Genomic DNA, 27201 nt, shown 5'->3' on the forward strand with positions numbered 1-27201 from the left:
CCATAATGCCCCAGCGAGATGAGGCACAGGAACAAGATAGTTAAGTCATGGCCACGACTTAATAAGGCGTGGGTACAAGATCTTGTTGTGGCTTAATAAGGTGGGAACGTGATCCTAAGTTGTAGCCACAAGTTTGTGAGGTGCAGGAACGAGATAAGGTGTGGGAATGAGATAATTAAGTCAGAGCCATGACTTAGTAAGGCGTGGGAACGAGATAAGGCAAGGGAACAAAATAATTAAGTCATGGCCATGTCTTAATAAGGTGTGGGAACAAGATCTCGTTGTGGCTTAGTAAGGTGAGATCCTAAAGCGTGGCCACAACTTAGTGAGGCACGAGAAAGAGATAAGGGGAACGAGATCATTAAGTTGTAAAAGATAAGACCTCGCTGTCGCCATGATTTAATCATCTTGTTCCCACACCTTAGTAAGCCACGACTTAACTCGTTCTTAACACCTTACTAAGCCACAATGAGATCTTGTTTCCACACCTTAGTCATGGCCACAATTTATTTATCTTGTATTGATCTCGACTTATTTATCTTGTTCCCACGCCTTACTAAGCCATGGCTATGATTTATTTATCTTGTTCCCACACTTTACTAAGTCATGGCCCCAATTGATTGATCTTGTATTGATCTCGACTTATTTATCTTGTTCCCACGCCTTACTAACTCATGGCTATGATTTTTTTTATCTTGTTCTCTCTCTCGTCTCACAGATGGAAAAAAAATATGCCAAGCAGTTAAAACCAGCTAAACAAACGTACCTAAAACGGTACTCACCCTTACTGCCGGGACAGCAGGTCAAACTGAAAGCAGCAGTGATCATGCTAATGCTAATGAATTCACTCAGACCTTCCCTCTCCCAGTGAGTGGAGAAGAACGAGAGTTAACCCAGAGTGAAACCTACAGTGGTTTCAGTTTTCTTTCAGGGTAAGAGGTGTGAGCAGGTTAAGGAACCTTCCTGAACCACAGACCTGAACCACAGACATGCCACTGTGGAACACCTGATACCTGTCCTAATCCTACACCACCAACGTGAAGTAATACAGGCAAGCATGAGTCCCACCACAAGGCTTAGAGCAAGAACAGCTCAGCCTGGGGAGGCTGGACCTACAGTAGGTTGAACTGTGTTTTTGCCCACTGTGAATCATTTCTATTGGATACTGAATAATTCATAGTAGATACTGAATAATTCATAGTAGATACTGGATAATTCATAGTAGATACTGGATAACTCATAGTGGATACTGAGTAATTTGTAGTATATACTGAATAATTTATAGTGGATACTGAATGATGTACAGTAGGTATTTAAGAATTCATAGTAGATACTGAATAATTCATAGTGGATACTGAATAAAAAACAGTAGATATTGAAGAATTCATAGTGGATACTGAATAATTTACAGTAGATACTGAGTAATTCATAGTGGATACTGAATAATTCATAGTAGATACTAAATAATTCATAGTGGATTCTGAGTAATTTGTAGTAGATACTGAATAATTTATAAGAGATACTGAATGATGTACAGTAGATATTGAAGAATTCATAGTAGATATTGGATAATTCATAATGGATATTTAATCATTCATAGTGGATATTGAATAAATTGTAGTAGATACTGAATAATTTATAGTAGATACTGAATGATGTACAGTAGATATTGAATAATTCATAGTAGATATTGGATAATTCATAGTGGATACTTAATAATTCATAGTGGATATTTAATGCCGTAACCTGTTCCACAGACATCATATTCCAGTCGTTGTGTTTTACTGTGTCACAGCTTTAGTTATCGAGAGACTTTTACTAGTTTTTTGACAATCCGCCCCTAAAAAATATGTAAATTATTATCATGGAAGGAGAATATTAGACCAAACTCTGTGTAAAAGCGCAGTGTTTGTTTGTTTGTGTGCCTGAAGTGCTGTACTGAGCTGCAGGCTTGTGGTGTTCTGGTCTGCGGATATTGGGCAACTCTGTAAAGCGCCATGTCTGTTTGTGGCCACCTGAGGGCGCGAGAGTGCCGCAGCTAGGTTTCTAAGGACTGTGGGTAATGTAGTTCTGTGGGTGAGTTCGCGGTTCAAGCTTCCTGGGTTCTGTGGCTCCAGCTAAGCTCAGATTTCCGCAGTAGCTGCTCGGTTCCGCCGCCCTTGTCCAGCCGACCGGTCCCGGGTGTAGAGGGTGAGTGATGCGCCGCCGGGCCGGGCAGTGTGTACTGGGCTGGGCTGGGCTGGTGCTGGTGCTGGTGCTGGTTAGCTTAGCTTAGCTTAGCTTAGCTTCTCCCTCTCGGCTCAAACAAAGGAGGCTCGGCCGGCTCGGCTCGGCTCCCTCCCGGGGTTTGTTTCCTGAATATTCGCAGGTCGTTTGTTAGCTGTGTTGCTCATGATGTTCGTAACTGGTTAATAATAATAATATTAATAATAATAATAATAATATGAAGGGATATTAATTCAGACGTTTAGCTAACAGCTCGCTGCTTCAGGGAGAGTCGTGCTGCTCAGCTGTTTTATTAACAAACTGTTTTTATTAATCCAGAACTGCTGATAATAGAGCATATTGTCGTTATTATTATTAATATGCTGTTCATATTAATATTGGTATTAATAATAATAACGGTTTCGCTTTTGTTCGCTGACGTCACTCCTGTTGTTTTCCCGTCGGGCAGCTCTGATTGGCTGATCGCGCAAACAAAGGAGACACACCGGACACGTGCGGGCAGTGACCGCGGTGGACAGTCGGAGGGTTTGGCCGCTCACAGTGTCCCCGCAGCCCCTCCTGTAACCCCACCCTGAGGGGACACCGCCTCCTTCAACACCATGTCTGAGCACGCGGACAGCAAGGAGCCCGCGAACGGGGACGCCGTGGACGCGAGACAGGCGGACACCCCAGAGTAAGACCAGCCTGCCTGCTGTTGCTATGGAGACAGCAGAATAGTGTTCATGTAACTGCCGTTGCTGTGGATACTACAGGATATTATTGTACTATAGTTGCTATGAATACACCAGCGTAGTGTTCATTTAAATTGCTGTTGCTATGGATACACCATACTGCTGTTGCTATGGAGACAACAGAATAGTGTTCATTTAACTGCCGTTGCTGTGGATACTTCAGGATATTATTTTACTATTGTTGCTATGAATACACCAGCGTAGTGTTCATTTAAATTGCTGTTGCTATGGATGCACCTGAATATTATTTTAACTGTTGTTGTTGTGGATACATCAGACTACTGTTGCTATGAATACAGCAGAATAGTTTTCATTTAAAATGCTGTTGCTATGGCCACTATTACAAGGATAAAATTACATTAACGATTATTGCTATGGATACACCAGAGTACAGTGTTCATTTTAACCGCTGTTGCTATGGATACACATAACCAAATAGTTTATGAATCATTTAATGATTATTGCTGCGGATACACCCAAATACAGGTGCGCTGTATTCACCAGAATAGTATACATTTAAAAGTCGTTGCTATGGCTACACCAGAATAGTGTTCATTTAAAATGCTGTTGTTATGAATGCACCTGAATATTATTTTAACTACTGTTGCTATAGATACACCAGAAAAAAAATAACTTGACAACCGTTTTACTGTTGCTATGGATACACTGCTATAACATTCCAGTGATTAAAAAATACATTTTTAGCTATGGATTCATCAGAATAGTACTGATACTTATGCTACTGTTGCTATGGTTACTCCAGAGTAATTTACATTGCTTTGGGTTTTTTGGATGTGTGTGTGTGTGTGTATATATGATTTATATGTATGATTAAATTGCAGTGCTGGTAAGGCTGAGGCGGGAGGAGGGGAGCCCATGCAGGTGGACGCGAAGGGTCACTCCCACAGCTTCAGATACAGCCTGAACTTCCCCAGCATCGGCCACTGCATCATCATCAACAACAAGAACTTCCACAGGAGTACCGGTACCGCTGTCCACCACACCCACACAAACCCATCATAACAGACAGATATGACAACACACGCATAGATATTAACTAGGGTTGCTGAGTTTTTATTATCAGACCCCCTGATCTTTTTCCTATGGTGTTCATGGAGAGCTGCTACTGACTGTCGGTTGGACTGTTGGACTGGGTGGATGGATGAGTGGATGGATAGATATAAGGATGAGTGGGTGGGTGGATGGATGGGTATATGGACGAGTGGGTGGGTGGATGGATGGGTATATGGACGAGTGGGTGGGTGGGTATATGGACGGGTGGATGGATGGGTATATGGACGAGTGGGTGGGTGGGTGAGTGGGTATATGGACGAGTGGGTGGGTGGATGGATGGGTATATGGACGAGTGGGTGGGTGGATGGATGGGTATATGGACGAGTGGGTGGGTGGGTATATGGACGAGTGGGTGGATATATGGACGAGTGGGTGGGTGGGTGGATGGATGGGTATATGGACGGGTGGGTGGGTGGATGGATGGGTATATGGACGAGTGGGTGGGTGGGTATATGGACGAGTGGGTGGATATATGGACGAGTGGGTGGGTGGGTATATGGACGAGTGGGTGGGTGGGTGGGTGAGTGGGTATATGGACGAGTGGGTGGGTGGATGGATGGGTATATGGACGAGTGGGTGGGTGGATGGATGGGTATATGGACGAGTGGGTGGGTGGGTGGATGGGTATATGGACGAGTGGGTGGATATATGGACGAGTGGGTGGGTGGATATATGGACGAGTGGGTGGATGGATATATGGACGGGTGGGTGGGTGGATGGATGGATATATGGACGAGTGGGTGGATATATGGACGAGTGGGTGGATGGATATATGGACGAGTGGGTGGATGGGTATATGGACGAGTGGGTGGATGGGTATATGGACGAGTGGGTGGATATATGGACGAGTGGGTGGATGGATATATGGACGAGTGGGTGGATGGATATAAGGACGAGTGGATGGATGGGTATATGGACGAGTGGGTGGGTGGGTATATGGACGAGTGGGTGGGTGGGTATATGGACGAGTGGGTGGGTGGATGGATGGATATATGGACGAGTGGGTGGATATATGGACGAGTGGGTGGATGGGTATATGGACGAGTGGGTGGGTGGATGGATGGATATATGGACGAGTGGGTGGATGGATATATGGACGGGTGGGTGGGTGGATGGATATATGGACGAGTGGGTGGATGGATATATGGACGAGTGGGTGGATGGATATATGGACGAGTGGGTGGATGTATATATGGACGAGTGGGTGGATGGATATAAGGACGAGTGGATGGATGTATATATGGACGAGTGGGTGGATGGATATAAGGACGAGTGGATGGATGTATATATGGACGAGTGGGTGGATGGATATAAGGACGAGTGGATGGATGTATATATGGACGAGTGGGTGGATGGATATAAGGACGAGTGGATGGATGTATATATGGACGAGTGGGTGGATGGATATAAGGACGAGTGGATGGATGTATATATGGACGAGTGGGTGGATGGATATAAGGACGGGTGGATGGATGTATATATGGATGAGTGGGTGGGTAGATGGATTAGTGAGTGAGTGAATGAATGGATGAATGAGTGGGTGGATGGAAGAGTGGATGAAGTAAAGTCCTGGAACCGTCTAGTCTGGTCTCCGCCTTCCTGTGAGTGATCCGGGCGTTTTCTGGGTTTCTTCCAAAGGCATGAATCAGCGCAACGGGACGGACGTGGACGCTGGCAACGCCATGAAAGCCTTCGGGAAGCTGGGCTACAAGGTGAAGGTGTTCAACGACCAGACGGTGGATCAGATTAAGCAGGTTCTAACTGCAGGTGAGGCCTAAATCCACTCCCATACCTGAGCTACAAGGGGCCGCCACCTCGCTGCTTAGGCATGTGGCTGTCAGAGCCATCAGCTCGTGACATGGCTGGTAATGAGGCTGAAACAGGACGAGGCCTGTACTGACCTCCACCCTCTCCACCTTACTGTTTACTGTAGACACACAGCCAGGGCTCTCCGCAAAACCGGTCCAGCGGCCTTATGCCGTTCCTCAGGCTGTTCTTATTAACCCTTAAAACTCATTAACACATTCACCTTTGGGGCTTTTCCAACTGAAATCAATTCAATGCACGTCCAAATACTTATGGACACCCTTTTTAATGAATGCATTCAATCTACACCCATTGCTGCAGAGAAGTGCTGCCAATACATTAGGACTCTGTAGAGCAGAGCAACATCAGCCTGGGCGTGGGCTATAGAGGGGTGTGAGGACCACCCACTAGCATTGAGCAGTGGTAGACCTGTAACCGAGTGACCGAGTGATGTGTCGCTTCTTCACGCAGTCGCCAAGGACGACCACAGCCGCTGTGCGTCGCTGGTGTGCGTGCTGCTGAGTCACGGAGACGAAGGCGTGTTTTTCGGGACGGATGGACCGCTGGAGCTGAAGGCTTTAACCAGCCTGTTCAGAGGAGACCGCTGCACGTCGCTGGTGGGCAAACCCAAGCTCTTCTTCATACAGGTGGGTGCATCCTGGTATCCAGGGGTGGGGTTCCGGGACGAACCCATGCCGTGATCATAGACAGAGATAAAAAAAATAAAAAGAACCATACAAAATTCATGTTTAATTCGCTCATTTTGAAGCTAAGTGCATCCTGGCCAGCAGGGGGAGCCGTGCACTTGCTGCTCAACCCCCTCAAACCCAGCCTAGAAGGGCAAGCGTCAGTTCATGAGCTACCGAATGCATTTGCATAAATTGCTTTATAAGGTGCCTCACATGCTTTATGTAAATTTTATAAATATTGCCCATGATATGCCTCAGGTACAACCTCGGAGCATGATGCTCCCACCACCAGGCTTAACAGCTGGTACAGTGTTCTAGGGGTCTAATGCCTCATCTCTCTCGACTCTTCCAAACATGCCTCTGGTTCAAAACATGCCTCTGGTGGTCAAACCACTCTATTTGACCGTAGGCTGTCTCTCTTCGGTCCGGCAGCTTCTTGAGTTCATGTGCTAAAGGAGGGAGGGACGTTGATGACCGGCGGGGACACAGTTGTCTTCTCAGGCAAAGCATTCATGGCTAGTGAGAACGTTTGGACTTGTGAGACGCTTGGACTTGAACACCTTTGACTTCTAGGATCTGGGGAATCGTAGGGGGCAGCAGGCGGTGCAGGGGTTCGAACAGCTGCATCACTTGCGTCTTGCCACTGCATAACCTTTGAATGCGTCTGTGTCGGCAGGCCTGCAGGGGGACTGACCTGGACGCGGGCATCGAGATGGACAATAACCCAGATGGCTCGCCTGTGAAGATCCCAGTGGAGGCCGATTTCCTCTACGCCTATTCTACAGCACCAGGTAGACAGACATGCACTATATGTCCAAATGTTTGTGGACACACACACACACAGCTAGTCTAGTCCCTGTAGAGAAGTACTGCCAATACAATAGGGCCAAACCTAGTGAGTGGAAGAACTGTGTTCTCTGGAATGATGGATGGTGATCATCAGCATCATCATCATCCAACATCCTGAATGCAATCAAATCCTCGCAGCAATGCTTCTCCAAAATCGAGTACAAAGTCGTCCCTGGACAGTAGAGACAGTCATCCCAACAAATACATGATCAACTCTTTATTTATTACACTTGATTTTTAGAGTGATTCAGTCAGGCGTCCCAATACTTTTGTCCGTATAGCGTACAACTCTCCCAGGCCTGGTCAGTGCACAGCCTGATTTGGTCCAACCCCCTTCCTTATCTTTGATGCAGGTTACTACTCGTGGAGGAACACCATGACCGGCTCCTGGTTCATGCAGTCTCTGTGTGAGATGATCAGCAAGTACGGCAGAGAGCTGGAGCTCCTGCAGATCATGACCAGGGTCAACTACAAGGTGGCGGTGGACTTCGAGTCCGCCTCCAATGCTCCGGGCTTCGACGCCAAGAAGCAGATTCCTTGCATCGTGTCCATGCTGACCAAGGAGATGTACTTTACTTCTTGAGGGGATGCGATCCCCTCAAGTAAGGCCACAATCAGGGATTTCAGCACCACGGGCAGCTCCGGCAGCCGCCCGAAGAACAAGAGATTTAAGGCTCCCGGTATCCAAAAAACGTCCGGAAACTTCCGACATTTGGCCTCCTATTACAGTAGACTCCTCACAAATCCCTGATTGTGGTCTTGACCCAAAATCTCCAGGTGTGGAATTGGTTTTCTAGAAGTGGGATTTGGCAGGTTGTTTGATCAAACCTCGAAATGGAGCCACGTGAGGAACGTGGTGAAATTTCAGGCAGCTACTGTCTTAAACTGTCATGATATTCAACTAACTGGTCAAATCCCCACTTCTGGAAATACCCACATGTGGTGGAGGTGGTGGTCCCAGACTGTACACCGATCAGCCATAACATTAACACCACTGACCGCTAAAGGGAGAAACCTTGACCCTCTTAATCTGCAGTGGCTCCCAAAAAGGGATGGGCTTATTAGGGAGCAAGTGAACCGTGAGACACCAGACTGTGATGTTCTAGACGAGTCAGACTGGGTCAGAACATCTCCAAAACATCAGGCCAGTACTCCAGGAAAGGGCAACCGATGAACCGGCAATTGACGATTGATGCTCGAGGTCCCGCCCACCTCACAACCTCAGGACTTCTTCAGGGACCCTCAGTGGTCTTGCGGAGTCCATGTGGACCATGTCTCCAATGCTCAGATATGAAGGGGGATCTACTCAATATTAGGCGGGTGGTACTAATGTTATGGCTGATCAATTATTATTAATTTTTTTAATTTTTTTGGCTTTGCTCATCAAGAGTTGTGTGTTTTTTGCTTTTCACCCATATTTTTAGATCCTTCGTCAATATTTCATATGGTCAGTTTGTCCATTCTGGGCTGAATCTGACCACACCACACATCTAAATCAAGGAAAGCACATTTCACTGTCCACCACTGTAGAAACCCCACCCACCCCCGCTGACCAGATACCACCACCGGTTTGGGTGGTGGACCATTTTGAACTTTTGGCTTTGCACAGTTGTGGCCACTTTATTGGAAACCCCTACCCTGCTGTTGTATCTGCAGCCACTGACTGGTTACTGTAGTGAGTAGTTGTATAACGACATGGTGCGTCTTCAGGATGGTTGGTGTTTCTGATAAAATGGCCAGCCAACAGGTACGCGTTATAGGGCAGCTGAAGGGATTAGTTTAGCAGAAGGTCAAATTGACCCACTTTTCCACTTGGATGAAATCGGCCAAACAAGCCGTTTCTGGTGGTTGACGTTTTCTTACGATTCAAACTGGAGCTGTGAGGCTAATGAGCTATGTTGCTAACAGTACAAGTCAATAGTCGCCCGTACGCTAATCTTAGCCAGGTCAGACCGGTGTCCAGGTCTTTGTTAAGGGTGGGCAGACCGGTCAGTGTGGCTTAGGACACAGGATGACCTGAGAAAAAGATGTAGGTGACCATTGACTTCCAGTGTTTGTTAGCCGTGTTAGCCTTGTAGCTCCAGCTCTAACCTTCTGGGGTCATTCCTTCATTTCGTCTACACTTCAATGACTGTAATTTTGTAAAACATTTCAAAAAATGTTTGTTAGCTACTTCTTTAATCAAGGCTTCCTAGCCCTATATAGCACTGCCCAATAGCAGTGCACCTCAGCTCTTTCCCTTGCTGGACACACTTGACCTTGGGCTCTGGGCCTCCTGAGCCTCCTTCTAGAGTAAGTCAGATTAGTGGAGGATGTGTCGTTGTTTTTGTTTTTTCAGATGCACGAGTACCGCTGACGCCTTTAAGCCCAGAAACACTGTACCAGCTGTTAAACATGGTGGTGGTAGTGGTATCATAGCCATAGGTAATAGTCTTTTTGCTGGCTACAGGGCCTGTAAAAGGTCAGACCTCACAGCTTCAGCAGCAGCTACAGAGCACATTTGTGGGCGGAGCCCGTACAGGACGGTTGTCAAATTAATTTGGAACTGAGCCAAGCTTTGGGCGAGCAACCTAGCGCCCCGTTTACATGGGATACTGTTACATAGCTACAGCGGATTCGAGTCTCGAAGGAGACGACGCTCAACTGCGACTCACTTTGAGATTCATGCTTTTGGTTTTTCACTAAAAGGGAGATTTCTAAAGTTTTATAACTGTCTGCATGATGTAATCATACGTTATACCTTTCAGCACTGGACAGCGACAACCTGGCAACTGGGTTCACACTGTAGTTTCAGAATCAGGGACTAAGCAAAATTAGCTAAGCCTGACCTGAATAGAGCTATGCAGTTTATAATGCGACCGATATTCATACAGTCGAGAGTTTATAGACTAGCTAAGGCGTTCGGTGAGCTAGGGCAGGGGCTGGATTCATGGAAGTGTCTTAGGATGTGGGCTTCAGAATTCCCAAAGAAAAGGCCCAGTCTGGAGTAAAGCATGGTGCAGGGTAGCCAATCAGAACAGAGCTCATTTGCATATGTTTGAATGAAAACAAACCATGCCTTTAGGGCTAGGAGAGAAAATGAGGTCTGGGTAAATGAACCTACACAAAGGAAAAGCCTTCTCAAGGACAATCGTAGAGTCAGCTGACCAGCTGTTAAACATGGGGGTGGGAGCGTCAGCCTCTGGCTATCTGGGATGTACCATGAACAGACAGGGCCTGTAAATTGCTCAATCTTACAATAGCAGCTGTTAAAAGGAGCTTTTTCAGCCCGGATTGCTTCTGGAATGAGAGGCACAAAACAGGGCGGCCAATCAGAATGGAGCTCATTTGCATATACAGCTCTTAAAGGGACAGTCTGACAGTTTTTGGTGAATTAACCTAGAGCAATGTTAGGTGGGAATGATATTCTTGAGAGATCTAAGGTGCTATTCCTGAGAAAATGCTCCAATCAGTACAAAGCTCATTTGCATATGTTAATCTTAAAGGCATGGTTTGTTTAATTCTATTAGATAAAGAAAGGTTTTGACAAACATGGAGTCGGACTGGAGAAGTTCAACCTCAAGATCGCTGTACCAAATGTTGAGCACGGTGATGGCGTAGTACATGGTGGCCAATCAGAGTGGAGCTCATTTGCATATTTTGTTTTTAAAGGGACAGTCTGGTTAAATTTTAAGGGATAAGATTGTTCAATTAGGGCTGTTTTTGATGTCGAACTACACAACGAACCTATAAAGGGAAATGGGATTCTTAACGTTTCTACAATCAGGTGCTATTCTTGAGGAAATACACCAATCAGAACAAAGCTCATTTGCATATGTTAGTCTGTAAGGCGTGGTTTGTTTAATTCTGAGAGAGAAAGAGAGGTTCTGGGAAGTTAAGCTAAACTAACGGCCAAAGGAAAAGCCTTCTCGAGGCGTTCAACCCTAAGATCACTCTGCCAGCTGTTAAACATGGTGGTGGGAGCATCAGGCCCTGGCGCTGTTACCATGACTAGACAGGGCCTGCAAAACGCCCAACCTCACAACAGGAGCTTTTTAGCCTGGACTGCTTCAGGAATGATCGTAGTACAGGCTGGGCAATCAGAACGGAGCTCATTTGCATATATGGAGTTTAAAGGGACAGTGTGGTTAATTCTAAAGGGATATCAAGAGGTCAAGAAATGGTCAGTTAGGGCTGTTTTTGATGACGTGAACCTCTCAGAAAGGGATATCCGAGCTGATTCAGGTTTACTGGAGAGCACCCAAGCTCTGCACCGCTGCTGTGGTCCCTCCAGGCCCCCACTTCGGACGAACGCTGCCCTAGAACAATCAGACGGGACCTCAAGTGACCCTTACTGAGCCATGCTGATCGTTGATTGAGTCGTTTGAGGATGTGGGGTATGGCTATACCCTCACACTGTTGCCTGAGGATACCAGCAGCCGTCGGCAGAACAGTGATCGGCGGTTTGCTCTGGTTTCTTGAGGATGTTCTTGCACTGTATTTACTTGATCTCATCACAAATGCTCTGTGTTTCTATAATGAATAAACGGCATTACTTTGTGTCAGCTTTGTGTTGGAGTGTCTATGGGGGCTTGCTCAGGACTATCAGTAGCTAATGAGACTATATATTACTATATTATAATAAAATTATAAGTGATTTTTAGGGTTATTAACTCCTGAGTCTTAGAAAGAGGACTCCTGAGTAGCCGGAAGCTTCAGGTGGAAAATGTCTCCTCATGATGATTCATATTCACACCTTGGATTTTTTCTCCAGGCTCTCTAATATAGGTAAGGCTATAGTCTTACCTTCCGGGGAGTTTTTGGAACCATTGGATCTTGTAGCCACAAGCCTTTGGAGCATTTTTGGAGCTTTCTGCAGTTTGGATGGCGTTTTCCATCTGATTGAAGCGTCCTGGAGTGAAAACAGAGTGAATTGTAGAACGCTCCAAAAACTCCCCGGAAGGTAAGACTATAGCCTTACCTATATTAGAGAGCCTGGAGGAAAAATCCAAGGTGTGAATATGAATCATCATGAGGAGACATTTTCCACCTGAAGCTTCTGGCTACAAGATTTAAGGGTTATGAAGCTTGTGGCTACCAAGGGAACCAAAGTTTTTTTTTCCTCCAGGCTCTCTAATATAGGTAAGGCTATAGTCTTACCTTCCGGGGAGTTTTTGGAGCGTTCTACAATTCACTCTGTTTTCACTCCAGGACGCTTCAATCAGATGGAAAACGCCGTCCAAACTGCAGAACGCTCCAAAAATGCTCCAAAGGCTTGTGGCTACAAGATCCAATGGTTATAAGGCTTGTGGGTATAAAAAACCAAGGGTTATAAAGCTTGTGGCTACAAGACTGTAGAGATATTAAGCTAGTGGATATCAAGGTTCAGGAGTTGTATCCATCACTCTTGTGAAATATTGGAGCTGAAACCTCGATGGACGGCGTTTTCCATCTGATTGAAGCGTCCTGGAGTGAAACCAGAGTGAATTGTAGAACGCTCCAAAAACTCCCCGGAAGGTAAGACTATAGCCTTACCTATATTAGAGAGCCTGGAGAAAAAATCCAAGGTATGAATATGAATCATCATGAGGAGACATTTTTCCACCTGAAGCTTCCGGCTACAAGATTTAAGGGTTATAAGGCGTGTGGCAACACGTTTCCAGAGTTGTGCTTCATACAGTCTAAGTTTACTGTTCATTTTTGCTTAAAACATGATGTCTTATCACACAAAAGCTCTGAAAAATCTGGTTGCAGCACTGAAACACTTATTAACCCGTGCATTTTGCCCTCGCTCGGGAGCGCCCTCTAGTGCCTGTCAAACCCGGAAGACCTTCTCAGGTGAGGATTCTTTTCTCTGGTCCAACCTCAGAAACATGGAACAACACTGTTTTCTTGCATTTCTTTATTTACATTATTTGTTTTTACTCGGTTATGGGTCTGATTTAAAATATAGCAATGTACAAAACAAAAAAAAAAAAAAAAAAAAAATAATAATAATATTATTAATAATAATTTTTTAATTACATATTTTAACATATGACAACAAGTATACAACAAAACTTAATACCCAACAAATTGCATACTAACAGTTTCTTCAAGAATTCTTTCAGAAAGATTACATCTTTTCTGAAATCACCTATTCTTAGCTAATCACATTTAGCTAGTTTACATTTTTTAAATAGTGAAACTCTGTAGTGACTTCAACTTCGGACATATTTGCTGAACGTATGAATGATCTCGAAGTTTTGCGAGAACCTTGTATCGTTAAATCAGCTTTACAGGAGGAGGAAAAAACCTTCTTAACTTTCAATGGAAGCGGATGGAAAACAGTTTGAATACGAGTCATTTTGGAGCATTTCTATTGGTCCGTTCATCATGAAATTCTATGGAAATATAAAGAACCTCATTACGTGAAAAAGTAAAAAATGGCAAAAAAAATTACATGACGACGATGATGACATACAGTAAAGTGCACATCTACAGTGAATATGACATTCAGCTGTTTTTCATACTGAACTCTTGGTGCTGTATTATGAGCTCATTTATGTTCTTCTTAAGGTCAGAGAAATACTCCTCCAGCTGTTGGACCTGCTCCCAGGTGTTAAACAAGTATCTGACATAAGCATTTAATGAAAAATCGCATTGACTGTATGCAAAGTCCTTATTTGAAAAGGTTCTAGAGTTCGCTACAGCTTTCCGGTCAAATTCCTGATCATAAATTGTGCATCTAAACTGTAAAAACCTAACACACCCTACCTGCTTTCTGTACAGTGTAATGGTAGAACCTTTGTAGGTCTTGTACTTCTTTAGAAGCTCCTGTAAGTTCTGCTGATAAAGGTCAACCACAGTGCTAATGGAGGCCACTTGGTCTTCACGGCTCCTGACAGCCTCCAACCGGGCCGCATGGATGAGCATCTGCGAATGGAAGGCGGCGCCGTTCGCCCACTGCTTCATAGCGCGGGAGCTCATTTGCTTATCGTGCAGCATGGAGTTCTTCAGCTGGGTCAGCTGGTCGCTCAGCTGCTTCTCCAGGCGTTCAATCTCTTGCAGAGCCTTGGATGGTTCCCTCACGTGCATGCTGAGGCGCTTTATGCACTCGTCCATGGAGTCCCTCACGCTGGAAGCCTTTTCCTCGGCGAACACACGGCGCAGCATGTCCAGGGTGCTGCCCTCACTTTGCCCGGCCGCAGATCTGATCGCAAGGTCCAGGATGAAGGAGATGATCAAGGCACCTAATCCCACCGCGTTGGGTACGCCATTCAAAGAAGCTACAGAGGAGCCCAGACTTTGCACGTAGCCCGGAGCTTGGCCAAGCAGGTCACTCTGCAGCTGAGAGGTGTAGTCTTTTAGGACAGCTGCTGAATCCAGTCCGGAGTACTTCAGCAGGGATTCGTCGATGCCTACATCGGGTATTAGGCCAGAAGTCTGAGCTAAAGTGTACAGCTGAGAGACGAAGAGATCTTCATCTTCCTTGGTATATGTTGCACCCATGGTGAAGACAAAGAGCAAAGAGAGCTCAGCTTTGGATGTTGGCAAGGCTCAACCGACACAGCTCAAATGAATCACTGACTGTTCAGATGGCCCCTCCTCCAGCCATCTCTCTGAGCAATGATTGGTAGATCTGCTGGAATGGAGGTCATAAGCACGCCTTCATTCAGCTTCCAACCAATTATCTGTTCTTACATAACAGAGCGCCTCTGTGTCTGAGGACAGAGAAGCACACAAGCTGCCAGGTCAACCGCCCAAGCCGTGCATGCTCACCATACAGATGGAGTTATGTAAATTCACTTCTGAAAATAAGAAGTTTTCTACAAGGGTTCTTTAGTGAAGATTGCTCTATCTAGAACCGTTTGAAGGCTTGGAACTTTCTTCATAATGTGTTAACCCAGTTAACATGCCCATGCAGGGCCTGTATGGGCAGCCCAACTGGGACCCAGAAGGTTTTGACCAGGACGCCCACCAGGGTCAGTGATGGCAGGACCAGGAGGGGTTAAGCAGGGGCCACCATCTGGGTTGTACACGGCATACTGGGTCTAGATGGGACCCGTGTTTGATTGAGGTGGGCTGTAACAGGCTACAAACCCAATCAGAGCCCATGCCCACCTGGAACCCACCTGGCCTCACATGGGAAATGGATTGTAGACAATCACTACAGTCCTAAATAAGGGTTCTTCAGTGGGTTCCTTAGTAAGGCAATGGTTCTATACAGAAGCACAACAACTGAAAAGTTTCTTTGGTGGGTTACAGGGTTCTTTGCAACGCGTATACCTTCTGTAGAAGGTCCTACACTGATTGTTTTTTTTCTAAAAACAAACAAACCACAAAAAAGGTTCTAGGTAGCACCAAAAAGAGTTCCACAAATCAAAAGAACCCTTTTAACTCGAAGCGTAGGGTTACGTTTCCATTCTATTGTTCCTCAAACAAATGATGGTAGATGAGGTCTACAATCTTAAAGAGAGGGTTCTTCAAGGGTTCGCTAGAATAGCAGCTGGTTCTGTCCAGAACCATGACAACTCAAAGCTCCAGTTGGGTTCTTAAGTGGTTCTCTGCCTGGGTATGATGTTCTTCACATGGCTGGATAACCCATTTATAGATGGTTGTATATGGAGGTCTCAATATTGAAGATAGGGGACTTTCTAAATAGAAGACTATCATAGACTATTGCTGTAATCTTAGACTCAGAAGGTTCCACTTGAGCCAAATCTGCTGACCCAACAAGGTAGGAGAAGATCAGAACTCTCCACACATCATCCCCAGATCATTTAGGACAATGAAGATAGACTCTGATCAGCCATAACATTAAAAACCACTGGCAGGTGAGGTGAAGTGAAGTGGACAACACTGATTATCTGGCTCCAGTGATGGACCACTGGGTCAGGGGCACCCAAGGCTCATTGATGTGATTCAAGAAGGCCCCACCTCATAACTTACAAGACCTGAAGAAATCCTAAGCTTGGACAAAACCCAAAAAAGTATACAGGATAGCTACATCTACAGTGCATGTAACATTCCACTTGTTTTTGTTTCACGGGTTCCCTGTTGCCCACCAGGGTCAGTGATGGCAGGACCAGGAGGGGTTAAGCATGGGTCCCATCTGGGTTGTACACTGCATACGGGGTCTAGATGGGACCCATGTGAGATTAGGGTGGGCCACATTTAGAGCCCATGCCCATGTGGAAGGCACCTAGGCCTAGGTTCCACCCATGTGAGCCCTGCATGAACGTAAGCTGCAACTCAGAAGGTTCCACTTGAGCCAAAACTGCTGACCCAACAAATCAGGAGAAGATCGGAATTTGGTTTTCATCTTTTATTTACATCAGATCACGCCTGAACACAACTCAACAAGTGTGTTAACCAGGCAGCTTCATATCATTCTGGCTTGTACACACTCAGTTCAGCACTGTAAAGACCTTCCAATAACATCAGACATCATCATGTTAGGATTAAGCTCTGGTGGTTTACTGGAGTCAGGAGTTCTTGATTGTTGTGCTGCATTTGATTGGATATATATATATATTAGGCAAATGAGTATTTTGATCACATCATCCTTTTTATACATGTTGTCATACTCCAAGCTCTATAGGCTTGAAAGCCAACTACCAATCAAGTAAATCAGGTGATGTGCGTCTCTGTAATGAGAAGGGGTGTGGTCTAATGACATCAACACCCTATAGAAGGTGTGCTTAATTATTAGGCAACTTCCTTTTCTTTTGGCAAAATGGGTCAGAAGAGAGATTTGACGGACTCTGAAAAGTCAAAAAATGTGAGATGTCTTGCAGAGGGATGCAGCAGTCTTGAGATTGACAAACTTTTGAAGCGTGATCACCGAACAATCAAGCGTTTCATGGCAAATAGCCAACAGGGTCGCAAGAAACGTGTTAGGGGGGGAAAAAAGGTGCAAAATAACTGCCCATGAATTGAGGAAAATCAAGCGTGAAGCTGCCAAGATGCCATTTGCCACCAGCTGCAACGTTACTGGAGTATCAAAAAGCACAAGGTGTGCGATACTGAAGCTCAACTCCCAGACCTACTGCCAGTTTCTGGAAGACACCTTCTTCAAGCAGTGGTACAGAAAGAAGTCGGTATCGTTCAAGAAGAACATGATTTTCATGCAGGACAATGCTCCATCACATGCATCCAAATACTCCACAGCGTGGCTGGCCAGTAAGGGTCTAAAAGAAGAACAAATGATGACATGGCCCCCTTGTTCACCTGACCTGAACCCCATAGAGAACCTGTGGTCCCTCATGAAATGTGAGATCTACAGGGAGGGAAAACAGTACACCTCTCTGAACAGTGTCTGGGAGGCTGTGGGGTCTGCTGCATGCAATGCTGATCGTAAACAGATCAAGCAACTGACAGAATCTCTGGATGGAAGGCTTTTGAGTGTCATGGTAAAGAAAGGTGACTATATTGGTCACTGATTTGTTTGTGGTTTTGTTTTTGAATGTCAGAAATGTTTATTTCAAAATTTTGTGTTATATTGGTTTACCTGGTGAAGATAAACAGGTGAGATGGGTATATATTTGTTTCTATTAAGTTGCCTAATAATTCTGCACAGTAATAGTTACCTGCACAAACAGATATCCTCCTAAGATAGCCAAATCTAAAATAAACCCACTCCAACTTCCAAAAATATTAAGCTTTGATATTTATGAGTCTTTTGGGTTGATTGAGAACATAGTTGTTGTTTAATAATAAAAAGAATCCTCTCAAATACAACTTGCCTAATAATTTTGCACACATTGTATATATATATATATATATATATATATATATATATATATATATATATATATATATATATAATCATTCAGCTGTTTTTCATACTGAACTCTTGGTGCTGTTGTGTGAGCTCCTTTATGTTCTTCTTGAGGTCAGAGAAATACCCCTCCAGCTGTTGGACCTGCTCCCAGGTGTTAAACATATAATTCACATAAGCATCTAATGAATATTCACAGTGTTTATTTGCATACTCCTCGTTTGAAAAAACGCCGTCTGCTTCGGCTCTCCGGCTGAGTTCCTCATCAATGATTACACATCTATGATAGCATGTGTACTTCACACAGCCCAATCCTCTTTTGTAAAGTATGATGGTAGAACCTTTGTAGGTCTTGTACTTCTTCCACAGCTCCTGTAAGTCCTGACGATAAAGGTCGACCACGGTGCTAATGGAGGCCACTTGGTTTTCCCCGCTCTTACGGCTGATTTGCGCCTCCAGTCGGGCCGCATGGATGAGCATCTGCGAATGGAAGGCGGCGCCGTTCGCCCACTGCTTCATGGCGCGGGAGCTCATTTGCTTATCATGCAGCATGGAGTTCCTCAGCCGGGTCAGCTGGTCGCTCAGCGTCTTCTCCAGGCGTTCAATCTCTTGCAGAGCCTTGGACGGTTCCCTCACGTGCATGCTGAGGCGCTTCATGCACTCGTCCATGGAGTCCCTCACGCTGGAAGCCTTTTCCTCGGCGAACACACGGCGCAGCATGTTCAGGGTGCTGCCGTCGCTTTGCCCGGCCACAGATCTGATCGCAAGGTCCAGGATGAAGGAGATGATCAAGGCACCTAATCCCACCGCGTTGGGTACGCCCTTCAAAGAAGCTAAAGAGGAGCCTAGATCTTGCACGTAGCCCGGAGCTTGGCCAAGCAGGTCGCTCTGCAGCTGAAAGGTGTAGTCTTTTAGGACAGCTGCTGAATCCAGTCCGGAGTACTTCAGCAGGGATTCGTCGATGCCTACATCGGGTATTAGGCCAGAAGTCTGAGCTAAAGTGTACAGCTGAGAGACGAAGAGATCTTCATCTTCCTTGGTATATGTTGCACCCATGGTGAAGACAAAGAGCAAAGAGAGCTCAGCTTTGGATGCTGGCAAGGCTCAACCGACACAGCTCAAATGAATCACTGACTGTTCAGATGGCCCCTCCTCCAGCCATCTCTCTGAGCAACGATTGGTAGATCTGCTGGAATGGAGGTTATAAGCACGCCTTCATTCAGCTTCCAACCAATTATCTGTTCTTACATAACAGAGCGCATCTATGTCTAAGCCCACCCAGCATGCTCTTCCACGCAGTGTTCATCTGTTTGCTGTTGCAAAATCCATGATTTTGTCCCTGACCACAGACTAAAAGCCTGACCGCTTGTTAAAAAGAAGCTCTGCACATCAAGAAGTCACTTTTAAAAATAAAAAGGGGTGACTCTTCGAGCTATAACAGAATTCATATGGTCAAAAATGTCATAATTTTATATATACTGTGATTAAATGTACAGTACGTATACTGTGAAAACACCTCTGACCACAAGACCCTACAGCAAATAGGTGAAGATAGCTGAGATCACCGGACATTTAGACCACACACTCGTTCCTTGTGTGTTGAGGAGCCTGATGGCCTAGGGGTAGAAACTGTTGCAGAGCCTGGCAGCAATGGTCTCTTTTCACTGCTGCCTTCTGGCGGAAGGTACCAGAGCATCCGAGCCATTGCTGCCAGGCTCTGCAACAGTTTCTACCCCTAGGCCATCAGGCTCCTCAACACACAAGGACCCCCTCAAACACACACACTTATCTCACACTTACCCAAACCAAAATCTGGACGTCTCTATTGACTCTATCTGTGTGCGTGATTGAAGTATTTTATTTACATCAGAAGATCAGTGAAAGGAGACAGATCTGATGGACAGATCTAGAATGAAGGAGATCATTAGTGCACCTCTCCAGAACACCTTTCCAACTGTTAAGCACTGGAGTGGATCGGCCGTGCTTTGGGTTTGTGTTGCAGCCAGTGGTACAGGGAACACTTCAATGGAAGAAGGAAGGATGGATTCAATTGAATACCAGCAAATTCTGGAAGCAAACATCAAAGATCTCAACATCTGTAAATGAGCCGCTACTTCAGGATAATTCATGCTCCTAAAGACATCTCAAACTCTTCCACAATGGACTCCGTCAAAAGGCGCCATGTCCCTCACAGTCCCCCGAACTAAACATCTCTGGAAATTTGTGGACTAGAAGCCTCCTGCCACTGTGTATTCCCCTGCTGTTTACCAAGTTCACCCGAGGTTGACCGTTGACAAAAACACTGGTCATGTAAACAGGCTGAGGGCGCTTGTGAAATATTAACCGTGGACGTGCGTTAGATGTTTACTTTGGAGTCCGTGGGTTCACTCTGGGAACAGGGGAAAGGTACTGCAGGGGTGTTGGTACTAAAATTTGAGATGAGGCTTTGCATATAAACACAATATTAAAATGAAAGAAGAACCCAGCTGCTTAGAAAACACTGTGATTTTATTCCCCTGCACACACACTGCACATTACCACACAGATTCCAGAACAGAAAATACACATTTAACACATAAAGAGAGCCAATATGTACAGAATGCAGGTTTACTAGAGCGACGAGGAGGCACTAGTGACCCTCACAGGGTGAGGTACTGTTTCTCAATTTTTGATTATAACCTACAGAGCATGATCAAACCTGGACTGGAACCGTATCGTCTTTAGCGACGAATCCAGGTTCTATTGGGGAGTATGGGCCCAGATAACCCCATGCCCATGTGGGGCCTGTATGGGTAGCCCAACCGGGAATTAGAGAATCCCGACTGCGGGTGGGACGATCTGGGTAGCCTGGGTCACCCCTAGCAGTGATACGAGTGACACCAGCACTAGCTCAGCGATATGTGCAGGACGTCCTCAGGAATGTCTCTCCGCCAGACTGCAACATTTCCTTGGCCTGCCTTGACTCCAGATTCATCGCCGATCCAGCTTCTATGGGACCAGCTGGGACGCCGGCTTCGGCAACCTACGGAGTGTGCAGGATCTACAGGCCTAGCTGCAACATCTGAGAGCTAAAGTACCGCAGGACGCCATAGGGAACCTCCATGTGCGCCTGACCGTAGCTTATCTTGTATACAGGCTGGTGCGCTATTGACCTCTAAGTGTGTTGTAGGTCTGAAGATGGTGTCAGATGGGTCAACCACTGTGCTTTTCCCAGTTGTTCCTTGATTAAACCAGCAAGGCCGGACCTCAGCTTGGCAGCAGGGAGACTTGGATAGTAGTTAATCAGATATCTACCACGAAAAGCACTCGACAGAGCAGCACAACTCAAAGCTCACAACTGAAATCACAAATAATTACAATTTTTACTTCAATAAAAAAAGACGACGTCCCCCTCCTCCTTCCAGAAACCAGGAATCTCCTCATACTGCTTCATCTGAGACACTTGGTTAGCCTCATTCATAACTATGATTCCCACAATAAAGAGGCTATGCACTGACGTCACATTGGGACGCTGGGACACGCCCCCTTGGTTCGGAACGAGCAGCCAACCACGGCTGCAGCATTTATTAGGGGAAACGGCCCAACTGGGAACGAAACCGATTAGCGATTATCTGCTCAAGCTAAAGGCAGCCAGACTCTATAGCGATCCGTCCACAGTACCGTAGGACCAACCAACGGTCCATGGACATTGATGTGCAGCCAGGATCAGGACCAGGTCTAACAGCTACCTGAGGCTCAGATCAGACCCGTTTAGAGGATCACGCCGGAGAGTCGAGGGAATGGTCTTCTCCACTGTTCTCCGGCTCGTTTAGTAGACTGGCTCATCCAGGTTTGCTAGCTTGAACTTAGCATGTCGCTAAACTCGCAGCTACAGCGGGCTAGGGTTTTTTCCCCAGCTGTTTTTTAGAGCTCCCTCGTGTTTTGGCACCTGGATTTCTTTGGGCATTCTGTAGAAGAAGGGCTCCGACTTCCTGCTGAATCTGTTGGTACTCAGTGGGCGTGGCCGCAGTGACTCCCGCCCCACCCCTGACGTCACGTGCCACCCCCTATAACCTAAAGAGTTGATGAACGGGCCCCTGCTGAACCCTCGTTCCTCCATGCCTCCAAAGCTCAGATGTTGCTGGTTCCTGCTGCTAGGTGGTTGCTGTGCAATACCAGAGGGTTGCAATGGTGTTGCTAGGTAGTGAGCAGGTGTTTATGTGGTATACTGTAGGTGGATGATGTTGGTGGATGGGTGTCGCTAGGTGGTTGCTAGGCATGTCCAATGGTATCCTAGGTGAGTGCTAGGGTGTTTCCAGCTAGTTTGTTAAGAGGTGTTTTTGCAATGTGGTTGCTAGGCGGTCGATATGCTATCCCAATGGTCGCTATGGTGGTGCTAGATAATCGCTATATGGTATCCCAGGTGGCTGCTATGGTGTTACTAAATGATTTCTATATCTGCTACATGGCTGCTATGGAGGAACGACGGAGTTGCTAGATGGTTGCTCCAGTATACCGGGTGGTTGCTATGGCGGTGCCTTATGGTTGCAGTGGTAACCCAGCTAACTTCTATGGAGTTACTGGGTTGTTATGGTATACAAGGTGGTTGCTATGGTGTTGCTAGGTGGTTGCAAGTGTGTTGCTTAGTGGCTGTTTCTGGGTAGTTGCTGTGGTGTTCCTTTGCAGTTGCTATGGTATCTTAGGTGATTGCTATGGTGTTGCAAGGTGGTTGAACTGAATTGCTTAGTGGCTGCAAGGATGTTGTTTAGCGGCTGTTTCTATATAGTTGCTAGCTGGTTGCTGTAGCATTCTTAGGTGGTTGCTATGGTATCCCAGGTGATTGAACTGAATTGCTTAGTGGATGCCAGGGTGTTGCTTAGTGGCTGTTTCTACATAGTCGCTAGCTGATGGCTGTGGTGTTCCTAGGTGGTTACTACGGTATCCCAGGTGATTGGTATGGTGTTGCAAGGTGGTTGAACTGAATTGCTTAGTGGATGCAAGGATGTTGCTTAGCGGCTGTTTCTAGGTAGTTGCTAGCTGGTTGCTGTAGCATTCCTAGGTGGTTGCTTTGGTATCCCAGGTGATTGCTATGATGTTGCCAGGTGGTTGAAACTGACTTGTTGGTGGTTGCTATTTATTATTATCTTATGGGTGTGTAACGATTCGTTCAGTTCAGGATTTTGATTCAATTTGATTCGATTTGATTTGATTCCCGAATAAAGTGAGGATACGATATCCTCACTTTATTTTGAGCTATTTTTTTATTTATTTAATTTTATCATTAGAATAATATTAAAGCTATTAATTAAGGCTAGAGCCGGGAGAGGGGAGGAGTGTAATGCATGTCATGGCCCTGCTGTTGTCCTTGTAACTGCAATAGGTGTTATAATAGTGTCTGCTCTGATCTATTGTTACACCCCTATTATTAATTCAATATCATTAATACCAATTAAATTTGAGTAATTATTAAGATTCAAATTAAATTAAATTAAATTAAATGTAATTAAATTAAGGTTCCTCATATTAAAATTAGTGGTACTGAGAGACAAGGCATTTACTGGCCTTAAGGCATCAGGTCAGACAGTGCTCCCAGAAACGATGGGAGAGTGGCGCCACCTTGTGGAGATCCTAATAATTGCACTTCAATACTGGGAGGCTTCAGCACCCGTGTGGCGAGCGATGAAGGTCCTGTGATTAAGGGTCTGTTTTAGAGGGGGCAATGAAGCCATCACAGATAAACATCTCTCTCTTTCTCTCTCTCGTCAGTCTGTCCCCCCCACACACACACACTATCTCTCTGGCTGTGTTCACATCCTGATCCTGGCGTAGAGCTGGTCGATGTGCTCCCTGAAGTAGTTCCTCAGCTCCGTTCTCTTAGCCTTCAGGGTGGGCGTTAAAAGTCCGTTCTGGACCGAGAACATCTCAGGGTGCAGGGCGATGTCTCTGACCTGGGGACACACACACATAAACTGCTTTAGCCTGGCTGGTCCTGTCCTGTTTTATCTCGCAGGCCTCCTCCTCCTTCCCATTGGCCTCTTGTCCCCCGAGACAAGTGAGGGGAGGTCTGTCTGTCCATAGAGCTAGATGATCTGCTGACCTGCTCAAAGGACTTCAGGCCGGACTCCTTCCCTAGCCGCACGATGTCCTCCAAAATGGCGTTTTTCAGCTCCTGTTCCAACAAAAATAAATGCGCCCATGAATACATGTATACACTATATGGACAAAAGTATTGGGACACCTGTTCGCTCATTGTATATTCTAAAATCAAGGGTATTAAAAAGAGCTGATCCTGCTTTTCTTAGAGCAAATGTCCTTACAGCCCAGGGAAGAAGTTAGGCTTTCTACTAGATTTTGGAGCAGAGCATTGCTGTGAGGATTTGATTGCATTAGTCACTTCCACTGTCATGAGGCAACTCATCTGGCTTATCGGTCTTATTCTATTGGCAGTATTTCTCTACAGGCACTGGACGAGCTGTGTCAGCAATGGATGCACCTTATAGTAGCTGGACGCATTCATTAGAAGGGGTGTCCACAAATATTTGGACACCTATACATTGCCATATATGGGAATTCTGAAACATTCAGTACTTTACACTTGCTTAGCACTGTGTGTGTGTGTGTGTGTGTGTGTGTGTGTGTATGTGTGTGTTACCTTGCTCTTGCACAGATCTGTGTAGGAGCCCTCAAGCCCTCTTTTCTTGGCCCAGCCTGGAAGGAAGTCGGGATCTGGCACCACAATCCCCACTAAACACGCCTACAAGCAAGAAGAGGATGGGTTAGCCTCAACACACACACTGTATAAACTGGCCAAGGTCCACTTCGTGCCTCCAAAACGGCTCTGACCAGTCAAGGCATGGACTCCACGAGTCCTCGGAATCCGGAACACCAAGACTAGCGTTAGCAGCAGATCCTTTAACATGAGGTCCTGTAAGTTGTGAGGTTGCTGCGCCCTCGAGCCTGTCCCCGGTCACCAAGGAACATACCCAGGAACCCCCCACAAGACCCGACGGCTGATGTTTTGGAGGTGCCACAGTTGGGTTCTTGTCCGAGTGTCTCAGGTTCTTACGCTCGGCCACTTTTCCCTGCTTCCACACCTTCACAAGGATCGAACCCACCCACACGCCCTCTTTCTCACCTGTAGACTGTCTCCATGGACGAAGATCTGGGCCACGGGATCGCTCTGGATGTAGACGTTCTCGATCTTCTCTGGGGCGATGTACTCTCCCTGAGCAAGCTTAAAAATGTGCTTCTTCCTGTCGATGATCTTCAGGGTGCCGTTCTGAAAGACAGGGAGGTCAGACTTATCAACGCCACGTAATACTGGACAATGGGTTAGCTGGGTTCTTTACCCAGCTAAAGGTTCCTCACGCTCTCAGAGCCTTCATCTTACCGGAAGCCACTTGCCGATGTCTCCCGTGTGCAGCCATCCGTCCTTATCGATGGCCTCCGCCGTCTTCTCTGGATCCTTCAGGTAGCCCTGGAACACGTTTGGTCCTTTCACACACACCTAAAGAAGACACACACCAACCGCAGTGTGTCAGGTAGCCCTACCAGGACATGGGTGGAAGGTGGGCTAGGTGGCTTCCAGATGGGCCCCATTGTTACAGGCCACCCTAATCTCACATGGGTTCCATCTCCATACCCAGGTCTTGTACAAAGCTTATCCCCCCATATCTAGTCCTGACTCTCAGCGGTGACTGACCTCTCCCTCTCCGTTTGCTGCACGGTAGTTCATCTCAGCCACGTCCATCACCTTGACGTAGTTACATGGCAAAGGAGCTCCTACGTGACCTAAACACAAGAACATGTGTGAATGAGCTGCCAATGTACTACGTTACACTAACGGCCATTTGAAAAGGTGTGTGTCACCTGCTGTCCAGTCTCCTGGCATGGACATGGAACATCCGGCCGTGCATTCTGTCTGACCATAGCCTTCATAAAACTGTTAAACACAAAACACACGCATGTCATTACCGTCCTTGTTTGCAATGGTGTTGCTAAGTAGTTGCTAGGTGGTTGCTATGATATCTCAGGTGGTTGCTATGGTGTTGCTAGGTGGTTGCTATGGTGTTGCTAGGTGGTGGCTATGGTTGCTCTGGAGGTTTCTCGTGTTTGCTAAGTTATTGCTATGGTACCTCTGGTGGTTGATGTGGTGTGGCTCCCACTGCCAGGCAGTAGCTAAACTCATGGTGATGCTAAGTAGATGCTAGGTGGTTGCTATAGTGTTGCTAGGTGGATGCTATGATCTCTCAGGTGGTTGGTTTCAATGGTGTTGCTAGGTGGTTGCTATGCTGTTTCTAGTTGGTGGCTATGGTTGCTCTGGACGTTGATGTGGTGTGGCTCCCACTGCCAGGCAGTTGCTAAACTCTGCTAAGCTCTGTGTTTGCTATGGTGTTGCTAAGTAGCTGCTAGGTGGTTGTTGTGGTATCCCAGGTGGTTGTAATGATGTTGTTAAGCAGCTGTTGTGGTATGCTGTGTGGTGGTTGCAATGACGTTGCTAAGTGGTTGCTATGGCATCTCAGGTGGTTTCTATGGTTCTCTATGCTTGCTATATCTTAGGTGTTTCTAAGTGGTTACTATGAAGTGGTTTGCTATGATGTTGCTACATGGCTTCTATGATGTTGCTACGTGGCTGCTATGATATCCCAGGTGGCTGCTGCAGTGTTTCTAAGTTGCTGGTAGGTTGCAAGGTAGTTGCTGTGATGTTGCTATGAAATCTCAGGCGGTTGCTGGGTGGTTGCAATAGTACTGCTAATTGGTTGCTATGGTAGCCATAGTGGTTTCTGTGGTGTTCTTAAGTGGTTGCTATGGTATCCCAGGTGGTTGCAATAGTATTGCTAGTTGGTTGCTTTGGTATCTCAGGTGGTTGCTATGGTGTTACTAAGTGCTTGCTAGATGGGTGATACAGTGTTGCAATGTGATTGCTGTGGTACTTTATAGTGTTGTTTAGTGATTGCTAAGCAGTTTCTATGGTATCCCAGATTGTTGCTATGGTGTCTCAAGTGGTTGCTGCGGTACCCCATGTGGTTGGTTGGATGTCACTAGTGTATTTGAATCACTGTGAGGTTTGAATGGTGGCAAAACATTTGTGGCCCAGTCAGTCTGA

The 27201-nt window shown here is 46.1% G+C and overlaps 2 protein-coding genes across 5 annotated transcripts in view; one reads left to right on the forward strand and one right to left on the reverse strand.

Annotated features, from left to right (window-relative positions):
- Positions 1–2070: 2070 nt before the first annotated feature.
- On the forward strand, positions 2071–11919 carry casp3a (caspase 3, apoptosis-related cysteine peptidase a). 3 transcript variants are annotated; one of them, XM_072669705.1, is made up of 7 exons: positions 2071–2190; positions 2675–2899; positions 3800–3942; positions 5670–5798; positions 6309–6484; positions 7203–7317; positions 7729–11919. In XM_072669705.1, exons 2-7 carry the CDS (start codon positions 2826–2828, stop codon positions 7956–7958), a joined length of 867 nt encoding a protein of 288 aa, XP_072525806.1. In that variant the 5' UTR covers positions 2071–2190; positions 2675–2825; the 3' UTR covers positions 7959–11919. The 3 variants fall into 3 exon arrangements, with proteins under 3 accessions (XP_072525806.1, XP_072525807.1, XP_072525808.1); XM_072669706.1 differs by lacking the exon at positions 2071–2190 and adding an exon at positions 2272–2345; XM_072669707.1 differs by lacking the exon at positions 2071–2190 and adding an exon at positions 2284–2368.
- An 8687-nt stretch (positions 11920–20606) lies between these two features.
- Positions 20607–27201, reverse strand: part of acsl1a (acyl-CoA synthetase long chain family member 1a) — a 35978-nt gene continuing 29383 nt past the window's right edge. For both annotated transcript variants that reach the window (XM_072669980.1, XM_072669981.1), the window contains exons 15-21: positions 25965–26037; positions 25798–25886; positions 25486–25602; positions 25231–25374; positions 24748–24849; positions 24193–24264; positions 20607–24043 (exon numbers count right to left, since the gene is read on the reverse strand). In XM_072669980.1, coding sequence (XP_072526081.1) covers positions 23903–24043; positions 24193–24264; positions 24748–24849; positions 25231–25374; positions 25486–25602; positions 25798–25886; positions 25965–26037 — 738 coding nt within the window. In that variant the 3' untranslated portion in view covers positions 20607–23902. The remainder of the gene's footprint in view (positions 24044–24192; positions 24265–24747; positions 24850–25230; positions 25375–25485; positions 25603–25797; positions 25887–25964; positions 26038–27201) is intronic.

Source organism: Salminus brasiliensis, chromosome 24 (assembly GCF_030463535.1).
Source record: "Salminus brasiliensis chromosome 24, fSalBra1.hap2, whole genome shotgun sequence".
In the NCBI taxonomy this organism is placed as follows: domain Eukaryota; kingdom Metazoa; phylum Chordata; class Actinopteri; order Characiformes; family Bryconidae; genus Salminus; species Salminus brasiliensis.